At 37.1% G+C, this 21,911-nt stretch overlaps 1 protein-coding gene across 3 annotated transcripts in view; it reads right to left on the bottom strand.

Annotated features, from left to right (window-relative positions):
• Nucleotides 1–16,184, bottom strand: part of LOC117395001 (high affinity cAMP-specific 3',5'-cyclic phosphodiesterase 7A-like) — a 45,096-nt gene extending 28,912 nt beyond the window's left edge. For all 3 annotated transcript variants that reach the window (XM_033993817.3, XM_033993819.3, XM_033993823.3), the window contains exon 1: nt 15,464–16,184. In XM_033993817.3, coding sequence (XP_033849708.3) covers nt 15,464–15,601 — 138 coding nt within the window. In that variant the 5' untranslated portion in view covers nt 15,602–16,184. The remainder of the gene's footprint in view (nt 1–15,463) is intronic.
• Between the last annotated feature and the right edge of the window lie 5,727 nt (nt 16,185–21,911).

The raw sequence follows: 21,911 nt of genomic DNA, 5'->3' as shown, positions 1-21,911 counted from the left end.
TGAAGCACAGTAAATAAAAAAACACTGCTCATGGAAAACACACATTTGAGTTCTTCTAAACAAACTGAATTCCTGCCATGCCAGCTACCAAATATTAAATGGCAAACCTTCAACAAATCTCATCTCATACTACAGGCAGTCAGTAAAATTAAATGAATACGTTTTGGCTGGGAATTAAAAGAAAAAAAAAGAAAAGTAACAAACACACTAGGTAACTAAACTGTGGAAATATTTAGCTGAACAGACAATACAAAGAATCAAAGCATTGCTAAAAGTCCAGTGAAGAAAGAATGAGCTTTCAGTGAAGCTCTAAATGCTCAAGGAAAACTTTGTTGCAAAGATCTTCTGAACAAATCATTATGAAAAACCTTCAAATCTTTTTAAATCACCATCATCTACATAATAACCACCCCCACCCTTTCAAATTCAGTATCATAAAAACTTCTAGCCAGTAAACCGGAGTGTATTGTTTCAGGACAGTACAATTATTATTATTCTATATATTTTTTTTTTTTTCTTAAGCGACAGAGATACACATTCCTGGTGATTTCAGCAGAGTGGCAACAACATCCCATCAAGGGCACTCTTAGGCCACGTGACTGACAAACTAAGAGAACAAAGAGCCTTCCTAAGTTTGCAGCCTGGTATTTTTTTAAAGTGCAATTCACATACGTCACTTGAGATGAATCAAAGCAGGCAAAGCCAAATAGTAGTGCTGTATTTCTGTGGCAGAAAGCAGTAAGAATGCCTGATTGCTTGGATGTTTTGTAGTAATCGTCCCTCTCGCAGTTCCGTTTAAAACATGCGATATGCCTTTTTTTTTCCTTTACAGACCAAAGTCATAGCGCATTCATAAACATTGACACGTGTTGTGTATAGAATTGGTGCGACTTAACCACGCAAATCACATAATCATGTTTGGATCCAAACAATTCCTAATACAGGCGTCTCTCTAGTTGCTGTAGCTGAAAGAGCACCATATTGGACGTATTTTGAGGGGCATTGCGGTAATTAATAAGGGCACCCACAGCAATTGCCCTATGGCCGGTGTTAAATTCGAGCCCTGTATATATATATTAAACACCACTGGGATTCGAATCCAGATGTGTCAAAGACTTCCACAATGCTTAAATCTTCTCAGATTTCTGCTTTACTTTAAACATCCAACCTTAGCTTGAGTCATGAATTAGCATTTTGTCCCTATATAGCCTAGCAGCCATATGACGTGATATGTCAATTAAAAAAAAATTAAAATAAATACTTAAATAAATAAAAATAGCTACAATTTTTCCACTTTTACTTCCTCTCTCTATCTCAATATATCCACAGGTACTGTATTAATGTTATTTTGTATCTGATGTTAGAGTGTTTAGAGGTGTCCAGAAAAAATTACTTGAACTCATAGTTCAGTTGTATAAGTAGTCACAGTAGTTTTCCTCCATCCTTGGCAGACATTTATCGGGTTTTTTTTGTTTGTTTGTTTGTTTGTTTTTTGTTAGTTCCATGTACTTTAAATTACCTTAATTAAAAAGTGTTGGGGAACGTCTTCAAACGTATTGTTCATCCCTCACAAGGAGCAGGAAAGTCATTCAGCAGGCCTCAGGACTGGGAGCAGAGCAAGTGGTTTGTCCAGCCTTGCCCATTTACTAGAAGACTTAAGGGAGAAGCGGGAGGCCATACAGAAATCATTAACTTACAACAAACAGAGGAGAGGGCCAGCAAATGCTTAGATTTCCTACAAACTTCTGTTTACCAGTTATACACACCTTGTTTCTAAACTCACAGGAGATTAAAATAATACTGTTCAAGCCTGCTTTGTAAATTCAAAGAATCCTTGTGAATTGTACCACGTTGCTGTTAAATGTGGCATGAGGGACTGTCCATCAGGACAGAGGGTTCGTAATGTAGTCGTAACACATCAGGCTACAATATCCTGCAGATTCGGGACTTCAAGAAAAGGGGTTTAAAATTGAGTCAACGCAAACTCTACCATTATCAATTTGATGCTCATAATAAAAGTATACTGTTAAGATACTGTAATGCATTGTAGCCTACATCCATTATTCTCTTTCCTCATCTTGAAGCTCAGTTCTTGCACTTTTTGGGGTAAAATGCAGTATCACATAACACATAATGGCTTTCTATAACACAGTACAATATACTTGTATCAACATTACTGGAATTAATAATTTCCTTAACCACATCCCTCCCCTTTTAAGTATTAATGCAGATTGCCAATTTTTAAACAGTAGACTGCTATAACGGAAGACAATTAAGTTATGTGCGATTTTAAAGTTGTTCACCTAGTGTCCCAATACAGAATCTGAGATGGTAGCTATTAGTAGGGCAGAGACTGTGTGGCAGATCTCTTACAACCATGCAATGGTTCCCTTTTAAAATAACACTTTAAAAAAGGCAAATACTGGAACATAAAACACAAAAGATGTGGACTTACAAATACTGTTCTAATTAAAATGTACAGCAACATTCAACAGGCTGTAAGAGTGTTAAACTGCTTCTGCGACACTCTTACCAAGTCTCACAGGTCAACACTGAAACTACGCGCCATAAATAAAGCATGGCGAGTTTCTCTGTAGAAGGGTGTGAAGTTAAGAAGCTCAGATCAAAGATAATCCTGAACTGCTACATGCCACTCGCTGTCCCAGTCAGCGAAATGTTCAGGTTCATAAAAGATGGAATCTGACAGTGAACATTTTTGTCTCGCCAGAAAGAGGAAAATGGATTTCATTGTACACTACAGCACTTAAACAAATAAAATAAAGAAATAATAATAATAATAATAATAATAATAATAATAATAATAATACACCCACACCTCCAGGCCACTATATAAAAATATGTCTAATGCATTTTCTGTTTCTTCGGGGGGGGGGGGGGGATGGATGTAAGAAGTACACTGCTACAGTGCTAAGACTGTACAGTTATTTTGTAAAACTTGCAAGAAAGGTGCATGCAAGAGCAGCTTTTTGTTGTTCCCCCCCCCCCCCCCCCACACCAAATTAGTTTTCTTTTTAAAAATAAAAAAAAGTGTTGTGGGCTTTCACAGTGCACAAACATGCTCTGCTTCGCTCTCAATGTCTTGTGTTGAATAGTTATTCCTCAGAATGCTCCCCCTCCCCCTACAGATATAACATCCGCAAAGGCTTGCAAAACAGGAAATATACATCAGAGCTGTGAGAAGCTGTAATCATTAGGATTCATAGATTGTCAACTTTTCAGTAAAAGCAGCAGTCATTGATAAGGGGGGGGGGGGGGGGGGGGGGATGGAATTACAGAAAGGGAACCCTAACCCTAACGCAGATACAGCAACCACTGGACCATTTACAGGAAGATCACTCAAAAACCGCAACATATCATTTTCTGCAGTATGTTGTACAACAGCATACACAAATGCTGAAATGTCCCTTTCCTGACATCACACTGCCGTAGAGCGTATGGGTGCAAAGCCCTGATAAGGACATATTTTCCTATCTACATTATTCCACCCACAATCAGACATGTACAGTAAAAGGCGTTTTTTATTTTATGTATTTTTTTCACTTTTTATTTTTTATGGGGGGGGGGCATGTTTTATTTACAATATCTCTACTACACCTTATCTAATTCATTATGTTAGAAATTACTATTTTTACATTTATACAGTACATGACAGATCAAAACCATATCTTTTTTAAAACAGTCAAATATTCTCTTCTTGTGTTGCTGTAAAACGAGACAAAAACTAAATGCACTGTAGAAAAAAAAAAAGGCAGGGGGTGGGGTTGGGTGTTGGAAGTCTGCAAACTATTCTAAGTTAGATGTACTGAAGTAAAACGTCAAATTAACTCTTGAAAACTTGTGTTATTGAATCAACCTTCTACAAATGCAGATAGTTTGTATAATCAAATGCATATGCACACTTTGAAGGTCTGGCCATCTGTGCTGCTGGAGAAATGCCAAACCACTGCCAGCTGAGCCAAGGCACATGTCCAACGACCGCCTCTGTAATTTGACTCAGAATCCAATATCCCACTACCTTAAGAGCACTTGTGACTAACACATCAAATAAACATCTAGGAGCAAGTCAAAGACACAAGCAGCTTCAGGGATTGGAGGACATAAAAGATTGGACCCACCAATGAACAGCAAGGGGCTGGGCTTGTTCTCGTCATGTAAAAGTATCCATTAGAAGGGGGGTTGTGTTACTGTTCTAAAGTTATGAATGTCAACTGCAGTCTACGCAGTAGCTTAGAGAAAACAAATTAAAACCTCACACTACTTTGGTATATCAAAAACTATTTATTGAGAGCCGCTACATACATGAGATTTTTACAGGTTCATAAGATACCATTTCTAAAATGAAATGCTTATTTCAAAAAAAGGTCCTAAAGACCAGGAATGAAGCTCTCCTTTTCTAATTACCATGAACAACTTTCTTTCAAGTCCCTTGTTTAGTTTCCCAAACTTTGTTTTCACTTTCAAATGGGTAAAGTCTTTCGTTATCATCATATGCACCGAGCGCAGCAGGAATTAGGGTCCCACATGAGGAAAACAATAATTTCACCAAATTGAGAAATTAAATACAGCTGTGTATCATTTAAGAAAATAACTGTGTACCAAAGAAACTGAAAAAAGTAATGTGACCCCCATTATTAGGTCACAGGTCAATGTGAAGGGCGTCGTCAGATTTTATTTCCATTAGACATTCTTGTTTTGATTCTTTTTGGGCTTACTTCCTCAGGCTATAAATTGTCAGTTGCACAATCTGGCTCAGGTCGGGAATAAACATAAATGAATAGTCAGTTATCTGAATACAGTTACAGTCTTGCTCCAGTTGCTTCCGTTACAAGTATACAATAAAAAAAATAAGAAAACTGTAGACCAAAGTGTCTTCCAGACCCTACTGGTTCAAGTAATTTCAGGACATGTAAAAGTTGGGGTTCTGCTTGACCAAAAAGAATAAACACACTAATTCCAGAACTGCAGCCAAAAAAGTAAACATTCAGCCAAGTTTTGGGATAGATCAGAGTTGCCAGAATTAGTTTGTAATGCTGAAAACTATTGAAAGTTATTTCAAGTGATAGGGATGATAGGAAACAGCACAGCAAGGTCCAATACATCTTACAGGTATTGTTATAACTTATATGGATCTGTACAGAAACAAGACCCTGCTGTGTTTCCGGTGTCAACTAACAAACAAAGGCTACTGTACTCAATCAACTGTTTTAAAAACAAATTAACAAGCCGAAATTAGCCAGCAACTGTAAAAATACAGACTAACTGTCATCTGCTTCCTTTCATGTCCCAGTTGGGATGGGAAGAATGTTTTGCTGCTTACAATACAAAATTGGGGGAAAAAAGTTGATACAAGAGTGATTGTGGACTTTTGCAAAAAGCCAAGATAGTCTCGCGGAGCACAGCTTGTCACCAGAGGAAGTTTACTGTTGTGATGAGACCAGTTTGTACTGAAAGATGTTACCATCTAAAACACTAGCTTCCAGAACAGAGAGATCTGCATCTGGCTACAAACAAAACAAAGAATGTCCAACTGTCCTTCACACACAAGCTCCCATTAACAGTCATTAACAAGGCAAATGACCCAAGTGTGTTTAAGAGTGCTAGCATGGGTGCCTCACCAGTTAGCTACAAGTCACAGAACAATGGTGTGCAGTTTCGGAATTGCTTTCACCACAAGTTTGTACAAGGCATAAAAGGATCATCAAAATGAAAACATCCCATCAAAAGCTGTCTTACTGATGGACAATGTACCTGCCCACCCCAATGACAATTCACTTACCTCATGGGCCAATCAAATCTTCTGTTTGTTTCTGGCTCCAAATGCAACGTCTCTTGTGCAGCCTATGGACCAAGGCAGACTGGAGAGCCTTTAACAGCGTAAGCTTTCAGATTTTTCCAGCAAGTATTAACAGAAGTACTGTACTTTGTGTTATGTTTAACTTGCAATTATAAAAAGAGACACTTACTTTAATGCAAGCTTTTTTTTTCTAGCCATCATATACCTGGCTACTGTACAGTAACATTACATTTAAACTAAGGCTGTCACTCAATAAAACATTTTGATCTGTTCATTTATGGGCGTTAGTTGATTAAATCAGTAAATTAAAATAAAATAATAAAAAAAAAAAAATCGGTAGATTAATCCGTGCACATTTTTAGTAAAGTTAATGATCTTATAGTGGCTGTCCTGCATAGTAGTAATTTAAAAAAAAAAAAAAAAAAAACGCAAAACATGATCATTTTGTTCAGGTCAGAAATGTTTAAGATACTTACAAGAGGCTCTCTTTCACTTACTGCAACTAACTTGAATATGGTTCAATTGCCATTAAGCACTTTGTGATGGTGGTCCACTATGAAAGGTGCTATATACAAAATATTGATTGATCGATTGATTGATTGATTGATTGATTGATCCCCTTATTGTAATTTCCCTATTTGTACCACAACAAAACCAAAACAGTAGGAAATACTTTTCTACATTGTATTACATGATTGCATTTGTCCATCTTATGATAAAAGATAAGTTTATGTTTTTTCAGTTAATCCTTAAATGCACACACACAGTGTCACGGCATTTTGTATGTTACACACAGGAACGATATTTCCGAGTTTAGCTTATGTTAAACTGTGTAGAACATATGCTATTAAAATAAAAAAAAATGGTCCCATGGCGTAGCGGTAAAAGCCAGTGCCTTCAGCGCAGGGAGCTACTGCACATCCTTGCAGGCTTGAATCTAGGCTGTTGGTTGCCGACCAGCAGTCCGCCCAGCAGCAATGCAATTGGCTACATTGCCGGTGGAGAAGTTTAAATTTCCTGGTCAGGGATCTTGCTGCCTCTCAATGCATATCTATACCCTATCTGCCAAGTGTTGAATTGCTCTCTGTGCGGTCTCATGATGATTGCTGTGTTCTTGAGAACAGTGAAATTATAGAGCGGTTTGCCAAAATAAACTGACCCTCGGGGAGAATAAAAGTCACCCTCATTCCAGCAGCCACACAGGACAGTTCATACAATTACAAATGTACACAGACAGATATTGCCAAAAAAAACCCTGCATTTTATGAATAAATTAATAGTTATAATTAAGTTAAACAGTGTTGTTTCTTTCTGTATCTGATAATTAGCTTTAGATATGAATCCTAAGCAAAATTACACAACATCCTACACTTTGGACTTGACATAAGTTTAGTGGCCATTTTGGCCTTGCCCTTTTTGTTGCCAATTTAGAGCCCTGTGAACCCATGTAGCACCCCTAGCAACAAATGTTTTGCCATTTACTAAACATTTAAACTTCACACACATATTAAATGTATTGAGTACATTATTATTTTGCTTTGTTGTTACATGAACAGTTTATTGTAGCACATTCTGCATTGCTTGCTAATTGTTCTAGCAATGTATACGAGTTACCCTAACTAAAGTACACACTTAGTATATCCTGCAGTTACATTAACACTGCCAGTGGTTAATAGTTTTACTGTATAACACCGTTTTTGTCTAATAAATGGAGGCAAACCTTGCACTGGTGCAAGCAGAACACAAATCAGACCCATAAATTGTCCAAATGTAAACTGTACTGTTTAGTTTACTGTGCAGTTACTGTAGAAGCTTAGAAATATTTGTAAACTGAAGAAGATCTGATGCAGACAGTTTGATCAGACAAGATCCGATAAACTTGAGCAGCACTATTGTGGCACACAAATAATTAAGAGAAAGGACAACAATACAACTGAGCTACATTTATTCTTTGCTTTGACTTACAGTATATAGTATATAGTAGGTGGTCTTTTACCACTTCATTCTGTCATGTATTTTTTGAATGCAGCTAGGGTGATTGAACATTAGCAGTTGTCATATACAGTAGATTAAAAACTGTATTACTAGAATAATCACCATCTACCACAGTTCAAGCAGTAATGTTTTACTGGATGGCACAATGCTGATGTGCACTATGGCACTCAATGCCCATTGTGTACTCCGCGTTCTACTTCCATTAGCTTAAAACCCAGCGGAGGAAGTACCTGTAACACTGTGGCGTTAAAGCTGTAACTGATTTCAGCAGGAGCTTTACCCAGTGTGTATGGATCCTGAATGTGGTCTGCAGGTAGCAGTTTTTTGGGTTTTTTTTTTTTTAATCTTTGCTGTGTGGATCATGCATTGTATGAGTTAACTGGCTGTAACAGATGTACAGTATTTGAATAACAAACAGGTACTGTAGCTACTTATAATCGGATGTTCAACCCAGTAGGTGTTTAGATCTGTATGACCTGCAATTAAATACATTAAAATAAAAAACACCACTATCAGTCAACAGGAAGTAGCCACAAATTCTAAACAAACAGACCACATCCGTGGAGAAAAAAAACAAAAACAAAAAACACTTACCGTAAAAATCGTTTTATAGGTCGCACTGGCGTAAAAGGTCGCTCCCCGCTTTTTGAGTCAAGTTATACATCGCTCATCACATCTGTATTAAACTACCGGTATTTTACCTTATCAAGTACCCAAACAAGTTCAAGAAAATATATTCTTTGCTTTATTGAACATTTCTTTCCAAACTATACTTAGACAATTGTTCCCGCTGCATTGGCTTGTACAAATGTGTTGTATTAATTCAAATTTAAAAGAAAAAGTATGAAACAACGTTGCTTCATCAATTAAAAAAGCAATAAATAAATAAAATACAAACTAAACAGTGCACCATCTAATAACCAGTAAACAAAACATTTTAGTGTTGCATACAGTGCAGTACAATTGCATTCAATTTCCAGCTGTACAAACACATTCATTTTGTTTTGTTAATCAGAACCATAACCATACACATACTTTACAAGTCTACCACTGCACTGCACTGACATGTAGAACAAGTTACAGTATCTATTTAAGTATGGCCATTTAAGTTCGTCTTTGTTTCGTTTCCAGTCAACAACGCGCAATTTCAAACCTGTTGAGTAGCATTTTATTTTATTTTTTTCTTACTGTCCTACTTTATCCAGTCTCAAAGTCACCTGCATTGTTATAGCATAGTGCTGGGACAAGTATCCGAATATTCAAACAAACATTTTTTTACATGTATCCGGATAGAAAAATCGGATGTTCGTATTCATTAGGAATGACAAAAATACCTTGCACTTATTTACCACCTCACCAGAAGTTGCGCTTCAGTTTCAAACATGGCAAATGAAAAATAGGTCAGTGTGATATGCAAGATTAATGAAAAAACACAGGATCAACACAGCAGCTCTTGAGCCTCTATTTAAGAGTAAACAAACCAGATTATGCGTGTGCAAGCATAGTGCTTTCTATGGAAAGCTATCTGGGACAAAAAAGTGTTGTGCTGCTTTAGCGCGAATGCGAATCTCACGACAGAAAAAAGGCAAGGACGTCATTCTGAAATGCCTTGCTTAAACAGTGACCAACTTGCTGTAAATGCTGTGTAGTGATTTTTATATAGATTGTACATATTATATATTTTTTGTTGTGACTTGCGTGGAATGTAATAAACAAGAACCAAAACGGTGAGTCTTTTCCCCCTTCGTTTACAATGCCATTTCCATATTTTTTTTATTTTTTATTTGAAGTGTTTAAAGTTAAATTTCAGTTTTTGTTTGGTTTTGTTCAGCTACAATAATGCACAAGTAAACCTCATGTTATTACTTTGTGAAAACGTATCTATGGCCACTGTTTACTGTGAAGAAACGGCAATGGCAAGGAATGAAAAAAAAAAAAAATTTAAAATAAATGATGCGGCAGAGGTAGTGCTAGCCTTTAAAAATGTGCATTTGTAAAAAGCATACCACCTCAAAATGTGCATTTTCAACCAGAACATCTGCATATTGCACAGTTATATTATTTTCCAATGTAACTATTTCAGATTAAAAGACGTTAACATGCAAAACAGTACACAGTATAATGGTAGTGGAAATAGACAAAGACAAGCTTACCATGAAATGTTTTCTTTTGAAAATCCCCATTCACAACGTAACAATCACTGTTGTAGAACATGTACCAATGTCTCTGCGGGTAGCTGTCAACATCATAACTATTTACAGTTTTGCTGTTTAAAAGTTCTTTAAATTTTCCTTTTAGCACCCAAGTCAAAAAATTACTTGTGCTCTTTCCAAGTCAAAGTCTTAATAATTCTCAGGAGCTTCCATTGAAATTGTCATGTTTTCGATGATCCTCACGTAAACGTTTGCGGTTTGCTGGTCTGCACTCTGTTCTGCTGGTACACAAGATACAGGTATCGTAATTGCAATTGCTGCGTTTTGCGAAAGCAGGAAATATGTCGGAATAGTTCTCAATAAAAACCCTGCAGGCCTCATCCATGGTCTTAAAACCATGATTTTTGAGCATGTGTTTTACTTGTCCAAATTCTTGGTTCAGAGTCAACAGGTAAGATAATCCGATACAGATTCCGAGTCACTGTACCAGGGACGTGCCCAGTGCTATATGGGATACTGAGACCTTCGCTGCTTGCTTTTTTTTTTTTTTTTTTTTTTTTTTAAAAAGAAGATTTAGGGAGCAGTGGAAACATTTTTACACGTTGCATAAAACTACTTCATAATATAAACATCAGTCAAGAGTCTGAAAGCTTTTGTGTTTCTACCTAGCAACATGACCTGAATGTCATAGATCCTGAACAAATAAATCGAGTTGTTGACAGTTTTATTTGTGTGAGACATAACCGTGGCTGTAGTTATTCATTGTGGCACGGGTACAGTAGTTTAATTATTATTATTATTATGATTTATTTCTTAGCAGACTTACAAGATACCACATTATTTTTACATACAATTACCCATTTATGCAGTTGGGTTTTTACTGGAGCAATCTAGGTAAAGTACCTTGCTCAAGGGTACCGCAGCAGTGTCCCCCACCTGGGATTGAACCCACGACCCTCCAGTCAAGAGTCCACAGCCCTAACCACTACTCCACACTGCTGCCCTAATATTAATATTAGACACACCAGCGCATACGTCGCACCGGTGTATTAGTCGCTCCCCCTTTTAAGGGCCCCGCAAAAATGGCTAGAAAAATCGACTTATACAATGTTTTTTACAGTAAAAATACTTAAACCATGCATGAAACCTAAGACTGCAAACAGACAAACATCTTTGCATCACAGAAATGCCTCAGCTTTAACTCTCAAGTGTAAACTCAAACAGAAGTGTACAAGCCGAATACAAACCTTCAGGGACTTTCAATACAGGCCAGAGAAGCCTCATCCATCAAGCACCAGACCTTTCACCATACATATCACTGAACAATGAACAGCTTCTGTATCAAGATGGATCACACTGCAATGACGTCAGTAAGGGATTATGAATTTGCAAAATTTCACTTCACACTCCCCCCTCTGGGTCATTCAGCTGTCATCTGCAGAATGAAGCTCAGAGTAATTTCTACTGTATGCAGTGAAACGGCAGGGGGGATGTCAAATCTCTGTTTTGCATGCACAAAGTTACAGAAAGATCATTTTTTTTGTTTCCAGAGAAATCGGAAAAAAAGAATGAGCTGGAACAGTAGTCACACTTGTCAATGATGCATTTCTCTCAGCCTTTTTGAAATGCTGGATTTAAAACCTACAAGTTCTAGCCTGGAAGGTGAAGTGAGTTTGGGGCATTGAACACTGCATAATATGTTCTCAAGAGGTATCCAGCATTTGAGATCCTTCTCTAACCAGTAGATACTGCTGTAATTTCCCCACTGGGTGTATAAGTTTGACATAAAAGCCTCAATTCTTTAGAGAGGTTTTCAATCATTCCAATCCAATATGTATCTGCATATATACAGGAATCAAAAGTAAAAAAAAGGGGTGGGGACAACTTCATCTTCTAGGTGAAATGACCAAGAAAGTACAACACTATCTGAAAGCATGGCTACAAACAGAGATTTATTTAACCAAGCTTATTACCAGATGTCTTGCTTTTAAAATAACATGTGTTTCTCTCAAAAGTACATATTTGAGCCCTACAGTAAATAATGAATAGAGCTGGAGTTGAGGGTGCAAAATTGACCACATTTTGACCTCTTGACCCAAACAGACTGAAAAAAAAAAAAGTTAACGTTTGGGGTTTTTTTTTGCCTTAAACAAACCTAAGCACCAAGTTTGGCAGGGTGTTAAATCCAACATTTTTTGGATGATTTGTCATGGAATGACCCGAGTTCTAAGTATTTCTGTACCCCAGTAAGTGTACACTTGTGATTCTCTCAGCATATGCTAAACCATCATTGTGATATATAAAACAAGATGGGAAGTACAGTACACACAGTGATCACAAGTACAGTAATCACAATACCATTCCAGCTAGGGTTACAATGGTCATGATTTTCAAAACAATACAATAAAAGAGTTGGCAGTTTCAGCACTACGCTGGCAGGCATTTTTTGAGAACTCATCACATACACTGCTGCATGTAAATGGTTCATATTAATATCCCGTAATAATTTTAACATAGTAACAAAAATAAAAGACCTACCTAATTATTTTGACAGCTCTCAATATGGTTTGTTGATGAAAGGTGCTGATGTTATTAGCAGGCAGGCATACAATTAGTCTAAAAACGTTCTGCTTTATAAGGGAACTTAATAACTGTGTTGTTTTAAACATTTTAAGAAAACAGTGATTGTTTATTTTTGGATAAGAATTCCAATGTCTAGTCGCATGGCAACAAAATGTCCTTCAAAGTCGTGCCATAGGATCTTTGAGCAGACCCTTAATGAGTGCAGTTTGGAGAACAAGACAATATCAGATCATGAATAGGCTTTGTCACGTTTTACAATAGTCATGTAGCTGCCTGACCATCTTTTTGGTTTTTGGAAATTAAAACACCCCAGCAGATAGACCTTATTTTATTTTAACCGCATACAATATTATCAAGCCTGTGGAGCACCAACCAATCACATTGACAGTAAACATTTCAATTAAAACAAGGTTCCAGCAGGTAGGACCAGCAGCCAAACTGATGACCACCTTCCTTGGGATAAGCCTGCTACAAGTTAATGGGCAGGGGAGCTGCTGGGATGATCTGAAAACAAAGTGTTGGTGGAATTTAAAAACGACAGAGTTTTCACGAAAGGTATTCAGAAAATCAGCCTCAATATCCCCATTAAACGGCTGATGCAATATATATAGTATAAAAAAAAAATTACGTAAGACAGAAAACAAATTGCTGGCTTCTCTGCATTGGTTAAAAACTAAATTATATTTGATTTCACCAATGTAACGCACTCCACTTAAAACAATTAAAAAAAAAGATAAAATACAACTGGGTGAATATGAATAAGGCATTTCAATAAATTAAATTTATGGATTGACATAAATTGAGATTGACGGAATGTTTGGACAACCACCCATTCAGTCTCAGTCTGCTATGTCATCACCTTCCACAATGATTTCCTATTTTTTTTTTTTTTTTTTTGATTACACTGGCATCCAGTATTTATTTATTTATTTTTTGGGGGGCGGGGGGCAGGGGTCTTGCTCATTTTTCTGAGCTACTATTTCTGTACTGTTCTGTACAGTCCACCCTCAGCGCTCCCATGACGCAGGCTCATTGAAGCTTGCTTACTGTACAAAGGGTGATCTAAAGGCCTTTCGTTGTTTTGCCCTGACTATGGAATGCCTTGAAGTCATAACAGAACAAATACACACACAATGTTATGAAAACAACAGTAAAGGATGCATCATACCATAGAGGTACCAGCAAAGTACAAAGTACTTTCTTTCTCTCTATCTACAAGGCCATTCAACCCAGCCCATTTTCTGTAAAAAATAAATTCACCTCAAAATCATTGCATTTTAGCAAGGTGTTCAAAACATTTTTAGTACAGTAATATCTGCATTGTCAGATCCTGAGCTAAGCTGCCCTTGCTCCTACGGTCCAGTAAAATCAAACATCTTTTGTTTTCAACAAATAACACATATATGCACCTTAAATAAGCAGCCACGAATTGAACAAGGTTTACAAAAAAGGAAAACAAAGCCTACTATTGTGTAATGATGATTGCCAAGACTGGCATCACAATGAATGCCATCCCAGCTGCTGGCAATCTCCACTGGAGAAGCAAAGTTGTCTTCATTCCTAGAAAACTGATAACATTTTGGGGAACCACTGTACTTGCGAGATAGAATGAATATCTGTACTGTCAAGCTACCTGTGCTAAATGTAATGTAAATGGACACCATTTTCACCCAGCACCCAACCATTAAACAGATTTGACCTGAAACTCAAAAAAGAACCCAGCTTATGAACTATGGCTACTCCTGAAAATGATTTGCACTTTAGGGGTCAAATACAAAAGTCATTTTTTCCTTCTAACTGAGAAGTAGCACATTCACTCTAAACTTGCTGTACATTGTTTTAACCGAGTTACAGTACTTTGAGATGGGCCCTGGCAAATCTCTCACTGTCCCAGAATGGATTTACAGTTAATTTAAAAAAAAATAATAATTAAAAAAAAGATAAGGGCAGGTAGCATTATGGAGGCCCATAACAATGTGTGTGCCAGTACCTACGAGTAATGGAAGTGATGCATGGATTTTCATTGAAAGCCATACAATATAGAGCACCCAGTATCATTTGTTACGTTAACATACAGCGTTCTACAGTACGTGCACTTTACAGTCTATAAGTCCCCCTTCAAATATAGTTTTATAAGAACAAATTCGATATTGTAAAATAGCAAAGCAGACTTTTTTTTTTTTACATAAAAGTTTAAAGATGCATTGCACAAATCAGCTTTAATTGATGAACACGTTCATGTGTATCGATTACTGACATCTGTTTCAGTTAAATTCAATATGATATAAACAAAGTAAACACACATTTGAAAATAACTAACCACAATATTGAACTTTCAAACAATCGGTTTAAAATGCAATGCTGAAACAGCTGTTCTTTTCGTGGTATTTTCGTCTATACACACACAGATTGACTGACTGATTTAAACGTTTTGGGTAGATTAGTAATACAATTCCATATAATACATGACTTAAATTATGATACTCGAATTAATCGATTATTATTTTTTTTGTTTTTTAAACTTCAAGATTAAATCCTTTAGAATAAAGTAAACCACGTGCATATTCCTAATCCCCAACATTCTGTAATTTTGAAACAACCAAACGCATCGGAACAATTTATTTAATCGGGCATGCATACTACTATGTGACTCTAACACAGTGGGCAATCAGGCAGGGAAATCATCATCAGCTGTTCAAGTGACAGGAAGGGACATCCTTTTATTCCCCCTCTACCCTGCATGAAGTACAATTTATAAAAGTAAACAACACAAATAAAAAGTGGTTGTAAACGGTTGACTAAAAACAAAGCAGCAGTAATTGTATTTGGGTAAATTGGGTTCAATACCTTGAGCGATTTCTTCAACTGTACCTTGTTTAAAAAGCAATAGACAATAGATCGATACAGTGATTTTTACCTGCGACAGCTGTCTGGGGTCTGGACAACCAAATAGAGATGAGCTCGAACTGAAGCTGATGGCTCCCCTCCGGCTGAGAACATGTTTGGGAACCGGCCTGTCCAGAGGCAAAACCGGTAGCTGATAACATACTTCCATCGAATTAAATTGAAAGCTTAATCCAAATCAAAATCCAATTGGAAAAATGAGCCTTTAAAAATAATAATAATAATAAAATAATAATAATAATAATAATAATAATAATAATAATAATATCTTCCAGATAAAAAACAGAAATAACGAGACAATGGCACACAAAAAAAAATCAGATTACGCCTTGAGAAACAGGCAGTCCTTTTTTAAATAGCCAGTTTTCTGTTAAAGGCACAAAGTACTTCTTTTTGTTCTGCAAGACTTCAAACATGCGCAAACGGCGGTTATTAATAAAATATATCTTCTTCGTTTCTCCTTGCGAGTCTTAGTTTGTCCCATTTTATTTGGGGTTATTGTCATTGGGCTAATTTACTTCTTTCCCCACTTGCCCCCTTTTCAACCCTGATTCAGGCCTAAGGAAGAGGCCTCTCTGTTTTGTATCTGTTTAAAAGTTGCTTCCTTTTTTTTTTTTTTTTTTTTCCCCAAAATACAGTCTTCTGTCAAACGTGCTTCACCGTGACAAGGCTCCTCGGTACGAAACAAAAACAAAACAAAGGCAGTCAGTTGATGATTTTATATATATATATATATATATATATATATATATATATATATATATATATATATATATAATAAAGAGCTTGGCTTTAAAATGATTCGGGGTTTTTCATTCTGTACCATAAAGTATCAACACATAATTTTATATTTCAGTCCTTTTTTTTTTCTTCATCACATTGCAGGCATCGATTGCAGCTGAAATATATTACTAGGATGGCTTAATGCAGCACTATGAAAAACAAATCAAACAAAAATTTAAGCCGCTTGAAAAAACACACGTAGCTGCTCTAGCAAACACTACACATTTATTATTGGCACCAAAAAAAGGGAGCACGACACGTTGCTTTCCTGTTACTACCTCTTCCTAAAACATTGCTGTTTCTCTTCTTAAAAGCTGACACCACCTGCCAGAGATGGAGCTGTTCGAGCAGCTATAAAGCGCTCTTATCAATTTAGCCCAATTGGTGCGTCCTTTTAAGTATTACGTTTGCCCTGATTGGGTGATCTGGCAGCGTATATTTGTCACAAGGACTCTGATTGGGTAAATACAGGGGCGATTCCAAGACTGAGCTGTGGAGTCGCCAGGAGTGCACGGAGTCCAAGTAGGGTATTCCACCACAGAGGGGTTTGCCCTTCTGTTGATCTGCATCACTGCTGGTGATTACCTTGCCTGCATGAGTCATGCTGCACTTGTGTTCACAGTGCTGAGATAAGGTTAGAGTTCAGTGTTACAATAAATCTTAGCGCAAACGTTTCTATGAAAAAATAATAAGAGGCATAAAGGAATCCTCCCCTCATGAATGTGTTAAAAAAAAATGACAATAACTCATTGAACAAATCGTATTGTGAATAATTCTTAAAATGTTCGACATCATTACCAAGAAAATGGAGCAAATGCTCGTTAAGCCTGACATCTGCTATTAGCTGCTGTGTTGCTGCTCCTATTTCATGTATTATGCTACTGTCATGCATTATGCACTTTCCACTGTATTTAATGTATTATGCATTCTTTTTGTTTGTTTGTTTGTTTTGGGGTTTTTGTTTTGTTTTTTTACTGTATATCATGTATTATGCATTTCTCTGTATTTAAAGTATTATGGATTTTCTTGTTACTGCATCTTGTAAAGCGCTTTGTGATGGTGGTCCACTATGAAAGGCACTATATAAAATAAAGATTGATTGATTGATTGATTGATTGAAATATACCCATTGCAAATAATGTAATATCTACTAGACATATTACATTATTTGAGTGTACCACTGCGCTTCCTTAAAGGTAGAATAATCCTTTTTGGGTTGGATTTATGTTAGTTCTGTTTCTACTTGCAAGCAAATACAGAAAGGGGGTGGGGAGATTCATTCATGAATGGAACTGTGCAAGAACTCTGGCAGAGCCCAGTGGTCAATAGCAGGGTTGTCTGTGGCAATTGCACTAAGCAGATGATATATATGGTTTATGGTTTATGTCTCTAACCTAACAGCAGCACAGTGCCCTATTAATTAACCCATACATCAGAGTTTCATTCCTAAGCAGGATTTAACTACAACTTTATTGCCCAGAGGTGAATGAACCAACACAATTCATCAAAGTGCCTTTTTGACCCTGAGATCTGTAGTTGAGATTCCTTGAGTAATGCACATATACAAAGATTTCACTTTACTCTTGCTCTTATGTCTTTAGAGAAACAGACTGCACCAGTATGGTAAAGTGAACTCTAACATGGTAGACTGTTTTCATCTTAGACCTTCTTTAATATAGAAGGCATAATTAGCTTAACCTTTACACCAATGTGCCTCTCTTTGTTTGTTTTTATTTTTACTTGGAGTGCACACCACCCTCCCCCATACACATTGGCATTTACAGGGTTGATTCAATACTGGTAAAAGATTATATCTATGTTATTAAAAAGTAGATTTTACTGAATTTACAATGTTCTTACTTCTAATTAACACTATCAATAGTATCAATGGTTCTCCTTTCCATCTGTTGAAGATGTTTTGGCTCTTTGCTTGTATTTTATACGTTTATATTTCAAAGAACACCACAGATGAAAAGTTGCTCCTGCATCCTGGTACCCAATTACTTCAGGTGTTGTAGTTCAACCTCTAATCACAATCAGGCTGACAGCAAAGGTACAAGGGTGCCGTAGTTGTATATCCTGAATTAAAAAACAAAAGATTCTCTGCACAATTAAACAGGGACCAGTAATAAATAATGAATAAGAAATATATTTTAACGCCTTGATTAGCCATCTTTTAATTGGGATTTTAAACCAAATGGACTAGGCTGTTAGCCTAAAGATGGTATAAAACAGTTCAAAAAATGATGCAGATTACCCATATTAACACAAGGATTCCAAAAGCCAAAACATGCCTCACAAACAAAAAAAAGATAAGATATTGATATTCCCTTGGTTTGTTTGGTTGTAGGTAAAATTTCCTGTACATTTTATATATGTAACGTATAAACCCAGATGGGCCGTGCAGTTCCAATGAAATATACACACGTCTGGGTGGTGGTTAGACCCGAGGCGAAGCATAGGGCATTTAACCACCCAAGCATGGGAACCGCATGGCTCATCAGTGTTTAATCCTGCTTATAAAATGGCTATTTCAGAGTTATGCAGAAAAATAACTTTTATTGTGTATACATCCACAGTGTTATATACCCAAAGGACATAACTTTGAATTTGGATTCAAGAATTTGTTTTAAGTTTCACTTGTTAAAAATAAACCGCACATTTCCATTTATTGCAAAGTTCTGCATTAAAGGTCAGAAGTAGGGCTCCTGAGTGGCACATCCAGTAAAGGTGCTCCACGTGGAGTGCAGGATGTGCCCTATAGTCTGGACGTCGCGAGTTCAAGTCCAGGCTATTCCTTTGCCGACCGAGGGAGCTCCCAGGGGGCGGCGCTCAATTGGCCAAGCGCTGCCCGTGGGGAGAGAGGGCTAAGTTTGGTCAGGGTGTCCTCGGCTCACCTCGCACCAGCGACCCCTGTGATCTGGCCGGGCACCTGCGGGCTTGCCTGTAAGCTGTCCAGAGCTGCATTGTCCTCCAACGCTGTAGCTCTGAGGTGGCTGCACGGTGAGTCTGCAGTGTGTAAAGAAGTGGACGGCTGATGGCACACGCTTCGCAGGACAACGTGTGTTCGTCTTCGCCGCTCTCAAGTCAGCACAGGGGTGGTAGCGATGAGCTGAGCCTAAAAATAATTGAACATTACTAAATTGGGGAGAAAACTATAAAAATAATTGGTGACCACTAAATTTAAAAATAAATAAATAAATTGAAGGTCAGAAGTAGAGGGCAGAGCACAAGCGGATGTTGTAGTTGGTCTATGCACATTTTCAAATGAAACTGAGTAAGGAGGTGGAGCAGCTCCCCACTGGACAACAGGGGTCTGTCAGGTTCAGCTTTTTTTATGTTTTTGTCGTCATTATATGCGAGGCACACATATTCAAGTCCGTTTTCATTCTTTCAGATCTCAAAATATGTTTTTGTCAGTTGGCGGACATTCTCGCACCCACGTCGTGCGAGTCGTGCCAGGTTAAGTTGAAGATCAAGCCAGAGCTTGTGTACCAATCTGACTGCGGTGTCCAGTGAAAGTGCTTCAGATTCCCACAGGCGCTTCATTTTCCAGCACGGTCATGTGATGCTGTTTAACTAATCAGAGGTTGCTATTTTTCCAATCCGTTTATATATATATATATATATATATGGCATCCAACAGCAATCAAGAGTAAGTATTAAGAAGCTATACTTAAATCACCAATGGCAGTCCAAGGGTTAAATAGCAGTCCTTTCTGGCTCTGTTTCCAGGATAGCTCCAAGATGGCTTCTCATGTATGTATTAGAACTACATTTCTTATCATCCTCCTGTTCACTGGTAAATACATCTCAGATAGTGAGCGGGAGGATGATGGGAAATGTAGTTTGAGCAGGTTCATCAAAGTCATGCAAAGGCATCTTGAAGGCCGAGTGGAATGCAAATTCAGCTTTTTAAAAAGTGGTCAAAATGTAAAATAATTTATAAAAAAAACAATACACACACCACCTTACTTAAACAGTTCGAGCACACATGGGAACATGCAATACAATTAAACAAAATAAAAAACTTGAGTTACCATTGAAGATATTTGATGTTGCCTGTCTTCTCATATCTATACGTAATAATATTCCTATTTGAAAACTTAAAAGTAATACATCTGAAGCTTATCTTACATAAGCTTATCCAACCAAGCTATTTCAGTTTTTATTTTTAATTAATTTTCTACAAATTTCTAGAATATTTTTTTCACTTGGAAGTTGTGGGGTAGGATGTGTAGATAAATGAAAAAAAAACTATTTTAATGCATTTGAATTCCAGGCTATAAGGCAACAAAAGGTGAACATATTGAAAGGGGGTGTAGACTTTCTATAGGCACTGTAAAATATAAATATATATATATATATATATATATATATATATATATATATATATATATATATATATATATATATATATATAGTGAGAAAGTGTAGTCCTGGGGAGAAAAGGACTACATCTCCCAGAGGGTCACAAGCTGAAAAGCCTTCATTTGTTTAATTGTTTAACTTTCATTTGTGTTAATTGTTTGATTAGTAATGATCCCCTGTACCTGGCTATCATTGTAAATTAGAGCCAAGTGCAGGGTATTTAAAGAAAGCAGCCAGGCTGTTTGGGGCTGCTGTGTGGAGAGCCCGCTTGACAGTGTGCACAAGCGTATGAAAAGGAAAAGATAGTGTAAACCTTTTGATCTCTGGTAAACCTGTGTGGTTTTGTTTTGTTTGAGTGTTTTGTTTAATTGGCATGTAAACGGCTCAGCCGTCCTCTAAGATAGTTTAGGTTCCGGTTCTGTGTTTTAGTTAGTGCTCAAGAAAAGAGCTAGGTTTTTGTTTTGTTTAATTTGTTTATGTTATTATTAAAAAAAAATAGCGCAAAAGCTCTTTAAAAGCCTCCATTCCTGTGTGTTGGGTCTGATTTTTAAAGGGGCAAAGTACCCGAGTGGTGAAGCTTTATTACAATATATATATATATATATATATTGTAATATAGCGGGTTGTGAGAGACGGCAGGGAGGGGGTTAAAACCTCCCTGCAAAGAAAAACTTGTGAAAATGCACCTTTTTGTTTGATTTGTATTGCTTTATTGTTTCACTTAATTTGCTAATTGATTTGCTTATTGTTTAGTTTAATTGTTTTATTGTTAATTATCATCCGCACCTGGACGTTATTAAAAATTAGGTCCAGGTGCGGGATTTAAAAGGAGAGCAGGCAGTCTGCTCGAGGCTGCTGAGTAGAAGGAGGCAGAAGAGGTGCTCTGTCTCCGAGTAGCCAGAGAAAAAGTAAGTGCGGTGTCAAACCAGTGTGTGTTTAAGTTTGAGGTTTTGGAAAGTCGGGAAAACAGCTTAGCTGTCCCGTGTTAGGAAGGGTGTTCCCGTGTGTAAGTTAGTGCTCGTACAGAGCTAGGTGTTTATTTTGTGTATTTGTTTTATTTTTGTCTTTATTAAAAAATTAGCGCAACCGCGCAAGAAAATCCATTTCTGTGTGCTGGGTCGTATTTTTAAAGGGGCACGAACCCGAATCGTGCGAATCGTGTTACAATATATATATATATATATATATACACAGTGCCTTGCGAAAGTATTCGGCCCCCTTGAACTTTGCGACCTTTTGCCACATTTCAGGCTTCAAACATAAAGATATGAAACTGTAATTTTTTGTGAAGAATCAACAACAAGTGG

The sequence above is a fragment of the Acipenser ruthenus genome, chromosome 3 (assembly GCF_902713425.1).
Source record: "Acipenser ruthenus chromosome 3, fAciRut3.2 maternal haplotype, whole genome shotgun sequence".
Classification (NCBI taxonomy): domain Eukaryota; kingdom Metazoa; phylum Chordata; class Actinopteri; order Acipenseriformes; family Acipenseridae; genus Acipenser; species Acipenser ruthenus.
Note: the sequence above shows the minus strand (reverse complement) of the source record. Positions and strands in the feature narration are given on the sequence as shown.